This window comes from Chelon labrosus, assembly GCF_963514085.1.
Source record: "Chelon labrosus genome assembly, chromosome: 2".
NCBI lineage: Eukaryota > Metazoa > Chordata > Actinopteri > Mugiliformes > Mugilidae > Chelon > Chelon labrosus.
In genome coordinates, this window is record NC_140338.1 from 11,739,401 (window position 1) to 11,751,522 (window position 12,122).

Sequence of the window (12,122 nt, forward strand, 5' to 3'; positions counted from 1 at the left end):
TATATCACACATTAGTTTAGTAACATTAGGTAGCTACTGCTTATTGTTTATGTGCTGTTAATTGCTCACTTTATCTGTTTTTGTATCGCCTAATTTATCATCTGCCCATCTCCTTTATTGTAAATTATGTTATGTTATGTTATGTTATACTTCCTGTTCATAGTTTACTCACATTTAACGAACAAATCCGCCTGTATAATATGTTCATAGTACCTCATTCAATCATTATGTGTATCCTGCTCATTCACCTGTATATATGGTCTCACCTGTACATCAGTAAATAATGTTCATATTACCATACTATTTGTGCCACGTGCACTTACTGCCTATTGCACTTCTGGTTAGATGCTAAACTGCATTTCGTTGCTCTGTACCTGCACATGTGCAATGACAATAAAGCTGAATCTAATCTAATCTAAAATTAGCGTTCGTCTTTCATACATCATACATACATCAAATCTACAAATCATACAAATCTTTTTGCACTACTTACTGGACACTCTGTCATTGCCATGTCTGTCTACCTCTGCTACATGTGGTGACCGTGACTTTCATTCATTTATTCATTTCATTCATCCTAATTTAATTGCACACAGTTTATAGTTGTATAAAACATTTTATTTCTAGTTACTTTCTATTTTTTTTTATATAGTTTTTGTATTGTATGTTCAATGTATGTTACTGCTACTGGATGCTTGAATTTCCCTCGGGATCAATAAAGTTTCTATCTATCTATCTATCTATCTATCTATCTATCTATCTATCTATCTATCTATCTATCTATCTATCTATCTATCTATCTATCATCAATGGTATCATCTAATAATGTTTACTGTCATTGGACCACTCAGTGTCACAGCAGCGACGCCCTGTGGTGAAGCTGTGTACCTGCAGCCTCTCACCCCGGCGGGGTCACGGACTTGGAAGGCGAAGCACAGCGCCACCCCGTGAGTCTGCTCGGGAAAAAACCGTCTGAGCGGAGGGAAATTATTAAGAGATCGCGGGGAATGATCGGCAGCCAGATCGGAATTCGTGTCGATAGCGCGTTGTGTCGTGTAACGGCGGTCCGGGAAGGCGGCGAGACCGACGGACGGGAGCTGTTTGAGGCCAGCCGTCGCCGTGACACCGCACACATCACGGGCAGCCTTCGCCTCCTCCCCGCGGACAAGTCATCCGACAAACGGGAAAACTGTTAGGAAGTGGACCACCCAGGGTGCGAGGCGGATATGTTAGCTTTGCTCGGCGGCGTTTAAAGACACGTATTGTTGTTAGGAGGAATTAGTGTTAACGTAGAGGCAAAGCTGACCGGCGCGGTGACCGTATGCTTGGTGATCTAGCTAACGGAACATCTGCTGGGCTTGTAGCCAGCTAACTTTAGCCTGGTCAGCTCCTGGTCAGGGCCCCTGCTCTGCCCCTCGGTGCCTGCATTGACGGATATTTCAAGGTATTGTCACGTGCTACTGTCTCTTTTCTTTCACCTTAACAGCAACTGAATGTGTTTTGTGCCAATTTAGCCGGTCACGTTAGCTAACTGGTCACGTGTTAGCTAGTTTAGTCTCGCTAGCTGTCTGTGTAAGAGTGAAGAGTGCACACAGGCATAGGTGCAAGCTTTGTTTACTGTATATTACCTTATAACAAGAAAGTTGAGCATTGATTAACACTTATCCAGGTGCACACTAATCAATAACTCCTCTATAATAATAATAATAATAATAATTTGCACATGAAAACCATCTTTCTCTGTGAAATTTAATTAATTTTAGACTTCCATCATCACACAATGTCACAAACCTTGTTGCAAAGTCAACAAAATATCTTAAATCTGCTTGTTTTGTTTGGTAAGTAATGTAAGACTCATTTCCAGTAACTTTGAACAGAGAAAAGTCCCTTGTATTCACATATTAAAATCAGCCACAACATTAAAACCACCGACAGAAGAAGTGAATAACATTGACCGTCTTGTGGCAACGCAGTGTTCTGCCGGGAAACCTTTGGACGTTGTATTCGTGTGGATGTTACTTAGACATGTACCACCCACCAAGACCAGACCAGACCAGGCACCCCCACCCCATAGCAATGACACTCCTTGATGGCAGCAGCCATCCCCAGCAGGATGCAGCCAGACACAGACACGCACACACAAAAACACTTTAGGAACAACTCAGAAATACATGAAAAACAGCACAAGGTGTTGACCTGGCCTCCAAATTCACTAGATCCTAATCTGATCAAGTATTTGTGGAATGCACTGGAACGAGCTTGATCCACAGAGGCCCCTCCCCTCAACCCATAGGACCCAAAGACCACCACTAACAACAATCTGTTGCCAGACACCGCAGGACACCCCTCAGAAGGCCCATGTTCTCACAAAACTGTTTTGGAGGCACAAGGGAGACCTACACAATATTAGGTCGTAATGTTATGCCTGATCGGTGTATATACCTGATCCGCCCTCTGCTTGTTTATGACCGCAGGGCCATGGATTTCCCGGGCCACTTCGAGCAGATCTTCCAGCAGCTCAACTACCAGCGCGTCCACGGCCAGCTGTGCGACTGCGTCATCGTGGTTGGCAGCCGGCACTTCAAGGCCCACCGCTCGGTGCTGGCGGCCTGCAGCACCCACTTCAGAGCCCTGTTCACTGTTGCGGAGGGAGATTCTAGCATGAACATGATCCAGCTGGACAGCGAGGTTTGGAGAGTGGTTGATAGAACGGTGTTGATTTTTTGCAACGGTGGTGGAAAATGGCAGCTTCTCGTGTGTTTGCAGGTGGTGACGGCCGAAGCCTTTGCAGCTCTGGTGGACATGATGTACACGTCGACGCTGATGCTTGGGGAGAGCAACGTCATGGATATCCTCCTCGCAGCCTCGCACTTGCACCTCAACAACGTGGTGAAGGCGTGCAAACACTACCTGACCACACGCACCCTGCCTATGTCCCCTTCATCCGACAGACCTGCCCACCACCACCCTCAGCAGGAGCAGCAAAGGCACCGGCAGCAGCAACAGCAGCAGCAGCAGCAGCAGCAGCAACAGCAGCAACAGCAGCAAGCAGCAGATTTAGCAGTGAACACAGCTTTAGCTGCTAATGCTAACCTCGCGGCAAATGCAGCCACGTCAAAGTTGCAGCGCTCCTTCTTGCTGCAGCAGCTAGGGCTTAGCTTGGTGAGCTCTGCCCTGGGCGGGATGGAGGAGGATGGAGTGGGCAGCAGGGGGGTCGAACAGAGAGCCTCCTTCCCTATCAGACGCTTCCACAAGCGTAAGCCCTCCCTTGCCCTTGGACTCTCAGAGGAGAGGCCCAGGCAGAGGCAGCGTCCGTCGGCCCCTAACATGGGGCTTTTAGGCGAACAAGGGCTGAACGCAGAGCGAGAGGAGGGAGGGCTTCTCTCACCGGACTCCCACAAGATGGGGGACGACTCCAAATTGGATTCCGCAATCACCGGGTTGGTGGCGGTGTCCCAAGACGACCCTCAGATGCCCAGTCAGTCGGACGGTGGGCACTGCGAGGGGGAGAAGAACCTGGGGAGAATGCAGGGAGGGGTGAGGAAGGAAGAGGACATGGATGAGCAGGATCACCAGGACAACCGAGCGGGGGTGAAGATAAAATCGGGGACGGAGGAGGAGGCCGAAGAGGAGGAGCAGAAGGTAGACTTGTGTCTTCTGTTGTTTGTGGGCCACATGTTTTTATAGTCTTATCCTAAATCTTTCTTAATTTGTTCCACATCAGATTCACCCAAACTTTCCCATCTACACAAACCTGCTGTCTGGCATTTTTTTAATTATCGCATTGGCATTGGGCTCCAGCCAAGCCTGATCTTTTGTAGTTATTTATTTTAGGTCTGCATAAACGAAAACCACATCCCTGTAGGGTCAAAGTATCTTCTTCCTCTTCTTTATGAACAGCAGCTGGCTAGCGACAAAAATAAAAACCTGATGGGGACATCCCTGCCTTTACAAACTACATATTTGCTTTCCACAGGTGGTGGTTAAACGAGAACCGCTGAGCTCGCCCGAGCCGGCCGACGAAACCAGCGACGTGACATCGCAGGCAGAAGGCAGCGACCCCGCTGAGCCCGGGTGCCAGGAGGAGGAGGAGAAGGTGGAGCTGAGCCCCGAGAGCAGCGACCGCAGCTTCACCTCCGAGCCCCAGCCCAGCTCCGACTCCCTGCTCCAGCCCAGCTCCCAGCACCTCCTCAAGAGCAGCATGGGAGGAGGCGCAGGCTTTGGGTGTAGCAACGGACTGAGCGGCAAGCCTGGTTTCAACATTTCCAGCTTCCTCAGCCCGAAGGATTTCGGAGGTGGCGGCTCCGGGATGGTCGCTGGAGAGGACGACCTTCCCAACACAACGACTGGGGAAGCCGTAGCGCATCACTTCCTGCTGAGACAGGAAGCGGCAGGGACGTCCGGGTCTGCCGCTTCCTGTCTCATGCAGTCGGGTCAGCTGACAGGTGAGAGTAGGAACAGTTATGGAGACAACCTACCGGGTGATTCTTTGTTCCTCCGCCCCCTGCATGACGGTTTGGGGAACACCAGAGGAAGTGGGGGGAATGCAAGTGGAGGACGTGGAGGAGTAGATCCCTTTGGTTTGGACTTCCAGCACTCTAGTCTTGGGCTTCACTCCCTTGCTCGACCCCCCAGAGGAGCAGGAGGAGCCAGCGCCACAGGTCTGGGTTATCCCGGCTACAGGCGCATCGCTCCAAAAATGACCGCTGGCATGGGAGGAGAGGAGGGAGTCCTTCAGGACGCGGCCTCTTCCTCCTCGAGTCTGGCAAGCCCCCTGCTTCTCAACGAGAGCGGAGGCTACGAGATGAACAGCGGCAGGCCCACCTCCCTCCCCCCTCAGCTCACCAGAGCGTCGGCGGACGTCCTGTCCAAGTGCAAGAAGGCCCTCTCTGAGCACAACGTCCTGGTGGTGGAAGGGGCGCGGAAGTACGCCTGCAAGATCTGCTGCAAAACCTTCCTCACGCTGACCGACTGCAAGAAGCACATCCGCGTGCACACGGGAGAGAAACCGTACGCGTGCCTCAAGTGTGGGAAACGCTTCAGCCAGTCCTCGCACCTTTACAAGCACTCAAAGACCACCTGTCTGCGCTGGCAGAACAGTAACATGTCCAACGCCCTGCTGTAGGGACGAAGTGGACGCGCCGGGAATCGGGGACTGGCTGAATTTAAGGTCCCAAAAACTTGTTGGAATTTCTCTGAAGCGCCGACAGCTGTCCAAACAAATCAGTCCTGATCATAGGCCAAAGATGTGGAGCATTTACTACTTGCTAAAAGTTATTTGAAACATTGTCCGTCATACCACTGTGTATGAATATCGCGAGTATTCTCACGTCGTTTAATTATGCAGCCCACAGACTTTGCATAGTAACACCCGGTCCAGCATGGCTTCGGCTTTTTAAAACTGCGCGACTGTTAATTTAACAATGCCGTGGACCCCTCTGATTGTCAGGGTGATCCTTTTCCTCTGCCGATGCGTACTTTGTGGTACGCACGTTTTCGATTCAGTCGTGACAACACTCGCTGTGAGTGTTTTCACATCAGAGGCAGCTAAGAACCGATATCTTGTAAAATCTTGTGCTTATCTTGAGTTTTTTTATTACTGCGCATTTGTAAAACATGTAGCATCGTGTCATATCAGACTGTTGAGACAACCCTGACTGTGCGAGGGTATTCTATAGATTGATTCGGTTCATGTGCCAGTCATAACGCTTTTAAGGACTGATGGATGTGATGTGATGTGATGATACATGGAGAAACGTTACCGTAGGACAGGCCCAAGGCTGAAATCTTAGCTTTTTCTGTAGCTTTTGTTCTTGAAAGCTTAACCAACAGAGAAGATGACGGAGAATCTAGTGTTGTATTCGTGTTTGCGTGTTTGAAAATGTCATTGAGGGACAGAGGAATGTGAAATTTTTCACAAATTTATAGTATGAAATTTGTTGCCTTTCAGTCCAAGCTCCAATGCATCATGAGTAGTGTAGCTGTGAGCTTGTTCAGTGTAGAGAATATTTGTGGTATGGTCAAAACAATGAGAACGTTTGGGCCTTTACACAGTCTCTTTGAAACGTACCTATACACCGATCAGCCACAACATTATGACCACTGACAGGAGTAGTAAATTACATTGACCATGTTGTGACAATTCAGTGTTCTGCTGGGAAACTTTTGGACCTGGCATTCATGTTACTTAGACATGTACCACCCACCTAGACCAGACCAGGCACCCCCACCCCATAGCAATGACACTCCTTGATGGCAGCAGCAATCCCCACCCAACCCATAGGACCCAAAGGCATCCACGAACTACATTCTGTTGCCAGACACCACAGGACACCCTCCAAAGGCCCATGTCCGTTCTCTGATGGGGGAAAACCTCATCGCAATTTCTGCTTAGACTGTAGAATTAAATCAAGTTGTTTAAGGGGAGTGAAAAAAATAATCTGAACAATTGTGGGGAAGGAAAAGAGTCAGTTTGCAACCAAAAACAACTACATTTACTGAGCCTTCCAGTTTGTTTTTGAGAAAATGAATATGTAATACTGCATTACAGTGTCGTTTTTATACTAAGAAACAGCTTAACGGGAAAGTACGCTGTGAACACACCTTACTCTGTTACGTTTATTGTAATTGTCACTTGTAAAAGATTGATTTACCGACCGTCCACACGTGGACAAGTTTCAACGTGGTCGCTGCCGACCTTTTTTTTTTTGTGAAGACAATGAAGTTGCGCTAAGGGATTCTCTAGAATTGTAAATATCGCCCATGTGTGGCTTCTGTTTTTTAATAATTTCTCTCTTTTGAGAAGAGACAAAACAACTCGTGAAGTTAAGAATTCAACATTGTAAGTTTGCTACCGTACTTGGTATGAATGCTTTTTATATTACTGTCTGTTACAGAAGCCCTTGGGCAACTGGAAAGTTGAACTTTGTGGGAAAAAAAACAAAACAAAACCCATTGCACTAGTCCAACTCTGTCAACACTCGAGGTTTATTCCTTCTGTTTCTTGCATTGTGTTCGGTGTGAAACCTTTTTTTTTTTTTATCTCATAAAGGTGTTTCACTGGTCTACAGAACTGTAATATCATAAAAGCAGTATTTCAAAGGTTTTTACTGGACCTTTAGTCTATTTCTTTCTTGTTACATTCATTTGAGGAGGATTTGTGCAAAATTCAAAAGTAACAATTGCATTAATCAACGTCGCATCAACCCGCCTGACTTCGTGCGGGTTGTAAATAAGAGCAGCTTCGATGGTTGACAGTTTGATGATTGAAAACAGTGTTCATGCAGTGTTGTCAAGTTTTGTTGTAGTGGAAACTAAAAAAACAAAAAACAACTAAAAAAAATACACGTTTGCCTTTTCCAATATTTAATTGCTTGATGTATTGTGACGCCTATGGTCATTGCTTTTATTCCTACTTGGCACCTTATTGTACTGTAAAGTCATTACACTGTACAAACCTTTATTTGACACATATGCTAATCCTGACATTTTACTGAAGAAGAAGAATTGCCTTGTAAGACGCTCTCCCTCTAAACATAAGCTAACGTACTGGTTGAACTGTAATGATTATGGAATCAGTTGGTTTAAACAACTGATGGTTAACTCCCTGAACGGTTCCTCTGTTTTTATTCTCGCTCTCTGCTTAACCTCTCGTCATGTAAAGACTTAACTGTGACGTCCTGTTGAGGAATGGAGAGACGATGACGTGAAAACGGCTTCAAAACGGCTTCCATGTCTCTCACAGAGGACTGTTAGGAACTATAATGGTGCTGTCTACTGAAACTGTTGACCTAACGGTTCATGCGAATATGCCAGATTAAAAAAAAAAAAAAAAGAGGCCTAAATTGATTATTAAAGTCACTGCCTTATGCCCTCTAGCTTGAAAAGCTGGGCTTTTGTTGATATGCCAAAACCGAAGGAATCCTGTTTCGTTTTTTTCTTTGTGTGTAACTCTCATACTGTAACCATGAGATGACTAAATGTTGGTCTTTTTACTGTTACTGAAGGCTATGAAGATTGTATAGTATGTTCAGTTGTTGTATAGACTGAATAAAAACAAAATGAAATCGGTTTCATTGGGACTTTTTTATGAAATACAAGCTGACAAAGGTAAAATGATAAAGGGAAGAATCACAGTACTTAACATCCAGGACTTATCATCTCAGTCTTCTGAAGAAAATTTGATTTGTAAAAGGAATTAATAGTCTGTTATTTAATCGGTTCTCACAGTGAAACTAGATTCTTCTCAAAGCTTGAGCTCTTTGATCATCGGCTCACCCCGCAGGCCAAGGAGGAGGTTGTTTGCAGCCAGGGTAGACATGGCATTACGGGTCACGTAGGAGGCACTAGCGATATGTGGAAGAATCACTGTAGTGGGGAGAAAGAGGATTACAAAGACAAATAAATGACAGAGAGCAAGAGCTTACAGGATATCCTAACACTACAGCTGAAGCACTGTTAGGTCTGACGTACCGCAGTTTTTGAGGGTGAACAGCGGGTGGCTGGTGGGCAGCGGCTCAGGGACGGTGACATCTAATCCAGCCCCAGCTATTTGCCCAGTGGACAGGGCCTCGTACAGGTCTTCCTGGTTCACCACCCCACCTCTGACGCGACAGGAAGACGGCGATTACAGACACAGATGAGCAAACATGCTGTTATCATAGTCAGACTGGTGTGCCAGATGGAAATCTTGTTGTACAGCGTGTCTCCAGGACATAACCCATTAATCTAAAGCTGAAAAATGATCTGTTGATTTATCGATAGGAACAGCTGAAAGAAAAACATGAAAAACAGATTGCAGAACTAGTTTAACAACAAGTTGAAAGGGGAGTATTTAATTCTTAAAGAGATACTTATCCATAGCCTACAGCCTGCATGCCCTCAGTTTTAAGAAGCAGACTGGAGAATTGTGTGACTTTGGTGTTCTGAAAAGCATTATTCGATCTGAACCAATGTGTTAACACACCAACATCACACAATAACAGATAAATATGACATTTCTGTGTTTTGCTCGGTAAAATCCATGTTTTTGTCAATGGAGTCTTGTGACTTTGGAGAGAACATAGGTTAAAGAACAAGTTAAACCTGTGATAACTGTGATAGCTTCTGGAGTTATTAAAAATAAGACATTTAAATAACAGAATCTGATGCATTTTCTGTCTTTTTATGCAGTAAGTGGTTACCACAGGTTAGCCTGATGACGTCTTTTCTTGTTGAAAAGTTGATGCAAAGTTGCTTTAGTGTTTAAAATAAGAGGTACCTGCTTGTGTTGATGAAGATGGAGGTGTTTTTCATCTTGGCGAACAGGTCCTTGTTGCAGATCTCCTTTGTTTCGGGTGTTAAAGCGCAGCACACACTCAGGAAATCTGACTGCTTTGCCAGCTCGTCCATAGAGACTAGAACAAAGGGTCGGGGTCATTGTTATGATCAGAGTACACGAAAAAGTCTCACACGTTATTCCTTCCCCCCCAATAATGTTTCATAAATCTGTCAAGGTGACAAGAGAGAGATGTGAAAGGTCAAAGGAGATTAAATGAACTTTGCTTTTTGGCTAGCCCCTTAAACAGCAACCCCTTCTGTGCGGATTATGCAAGTGATCATAAGTCCGTCCGTTCCTCACCATATTCTGCGTTGATGAGACTGGCCAGCTCAGGCCTGGGGGCGACGTCCGTGTAGATGAACTTCTTGACTTTGAAAGGCGCCAGACGCTCTGCGATCGCCACGCCTTTGAGCACACGTGGGAGAAAACGTCAGAAATGGCGGTTTCGATAATGAGCTGATGGGAATGCTGTCTTTTAAACGAGCTTACCTATCCTGCCTAGACCGAGAATACCCACGGTGCTGCCGGCTAGCTCATATCCACACAGCCAGAGGGTCCTCCACGTACCCCAGCCGCCACTGACGCCAGAAAGAGAGCTTAAGTTACTTTTTTGCCATCATTCATAGATTCACTGGGCGTGTTTGTGATCGTGTACACAACATTACGTCTTTGCTTCATGTGCGGCCTCTACGAGCCTCCTGGAGGTCGTGAGCAGCAGAGCTGCAGTCAGCTCAGCGACAGAATCTGTCAGAACATCAGGGGTGTAACCTACACGGATTCCTCTGTAATGCAAAACACAAGCTTTCATGCATATGTCACCAGATGTTTGCATATTGATAGAGATATTATTGAAAGTGATAGAAAGATTGGGATCACCGTTTCTTGAGCTCCTCCAAAGATAGATGATCAAAACCCACTGACATGGTGCTGAGGACCTTCAGGTTAGGACCTACAGGAAAACATCACACACACACATACAAACAAATGCATCAGCAGAGAGGCCGTTTCTTGCATTGCAAGTGGTTCAACCGACTCAAGGACCATCCTTCAGACCTGCAGCGTCCAACAGTTCTGCATCAATCTTTTCTGTCAGCACGCAGAGCAGACCGTCAGCGCCTCTGACCTTCTGAAGAAGCTCCTTCCTGGGCACGGGGACGTCGTCGGAGTCCCACAGCTCAAACTGCACCCTGGGGGAAAAGAATGACAATGAAGAAGATCTGAATCAAATCTCCTCCGGAAAGAAAATGTCATAATGGGTTAATAATGGAAATACTGGGACTTCAAGGTGCAGTGAAATGTGTACAACATTTCTGTTGTGGGGGAATACTCTTTAGGCTTATCTGACTGACCTCAAGGCAAATATTAGCAGTCTTATTTACTCAGAGTAAATGAACTACAAAGCAGAAAACATAGCAGTATCACTGTCAGACTGACTAGTCTTAAAATATGTTCTGAATGAGAATAATTAAAGTGACACAATAGGACACTATGACTCACTGTCCAGATTCCCGGAGGATCTTCAGGCCCTCGGGTGGAATCTGTCGGGTGACATACACCCGTTGCAGGGTAGACATCTCCCTCTGCGCTGTGCTTGCTAGCCCTCCGCTGATATTCAAAGGAGCGACGGCGATCCTCTGGAGCCGACGCAGAGCCATACGACTGCACCACATTGCCAAGAGAGAGGGTAAATCTGTGGGCAGGTGTCCGCTGGGTGAAAGCGTTGCGTTGTAGCTGGCAGTCCGTTGCGGGCATGTGAATGATTCTGGCTGCAGTTCAAGGGGAGGCTCCTGTCTGTGTTTGACCAATATGATTAAAGGGAGGTGGTCTCCGAGGTCTGAAGGTGAGGGAACCTTTCCACAGACAAAATAAACACAAAAACAGCGGATCAAAACTTTGTCCAAGATTAAGTGAAATGAGAGGCCTTTTACTTTTCAGACACATCACACAGGTGCACAAGTAAGACACATAAACTGTCACACAAATGTATAAAAGGACACTCTAGACTTGTTGTTGCTCTTGCATCTCTGCCCAGAATTGGAATCAGTGGGATGTAAATGTTTGACTTGTCTGTTGACCTTTGTTTCTTCAAACAGGTAATGACCCAAATATTGTTTTTTTTTTTATGTTCTGTTTCTCTGGCTGGGACCAGTTCAGTAATCTCTCCTCAGTTTCCCAACTGGTGATAACTTTTTCACAATACTGTGTGTGCTGTTTCAAAAACAGGTGAACACTGATATTCAACACGGGTGCACGTACTGTACAAATAAACAAAAAATCATTGTAGCAGTAGAAGTTTAAAATTTAAAAGCGTGTGAGTGTGTGTGTGCATTAACAAAATCACTTTGTAATTGTTAGTGATTGAGAAGATTAGAATGTGGAAAACATTTTCAATTTCTGTCATATCTTGAAAAGAAATGTCGCTTGAGTTGCGTTGGCTGGAAGGAGTAATGTATCACCTCAAATCCAGACTGATATAAAATACTAAACAAATCATTCATTCATTCATCTTCTGTAACCGCTTGTCCTGTGAAGGTTGGAGTCTATCCCAGCTGTCATCGGGCGAGAGGCGAGGTACACCCTGGACAGGCCACTAAACAAATCATCACGTAGAAAGTTCAGACAGTCAGGCACTCTTTTCTGTGTTATTTTTACAAGGATAAACCTCTAGCAATGTCAGTAATGTGTACAGTGATTCAGTTGTCGTACACCTTTGTGTTTTCCCTTGATAAATTCTGTAATACATAATTATTAATAAAAATACTATAAACTGTAGGTATGTTTGGGGAGTATGAGTGTCTTTAAA

The 12,122-nt window shown here is 45.6% G+C and overlaps 2 protein-coding genes across 3 annotated transcripts; one reads left to right on the forward strand and one right to left on the reverse strand.

Annotated features, from left to right (window-relative positions):
• Nucleotides 1-826: 826 nt before the first annotated feature.
• zbtb5 (zinc finger and BTB domain containing 5) lies at nucleotides 827-8,046 on the forward strand. Of its 2 annotated transcripts, XM_084566011.1 has the most exons (4): nucleotides 827-1,444; nucleotides 2,475-2,688; nucleotides 2,767-3,642; nucleotides 3,977-8,046. In XM_084566011.1, the coding sequence occupies exons 2-4, from the start codon at nucleotides 2,479-2,481 to the stop codon at nucleotides 5,123-5,125; spliced, it is 2,235 nt and encodes a 744-aa protein (XP_084422137.1). In that variant the 5' UTR covers nucleotides 827-1,444; nucleotides 2,475-2,478; the 3' UTR covers nucleotides 5,126-8,046. The 2 variants fall into 2 exon arrangements, with proteins under 2 accessions (XP_084422137.1, XP_084422136.1); XM_084566010.1 differs by having other exon boundaries at nucleotides 2,475-3,642.
• Nucleotides 8,047-8,245: 199 nt separating this feature from the next.
• Nucleotides 8,246-10,989, reverse strand: grhprb (glyoxylate reductase/hydroxypyruvate reductase b; the record flags this gene model as incomplete). Its single annotated transcript, XM_084554838.1, has 9 exons — nucleotides 8,246-8,367; nucleotides 8,473-8,603; nucleotides 9,260-9,395; nucleotides 9,620-9,724; nucleotides 9,809-9,897; nucleotides 9,985-10,101; nucleotides 10,196-10,268; nucleotides 10,373-10,506; nucleotides 10,817-10,989. The coding sequence occupies 9 exons, from the start codon at nucleotides 10,987-10,989 to the stop codon at nucleotides 8,246-8,248; spliced, it is 1,080 nt and encodes a 359-aa protein (XP_084410964.1).
• Nucleotides 10,990-12,122: the final 1,133 nt, after the last annotated feature.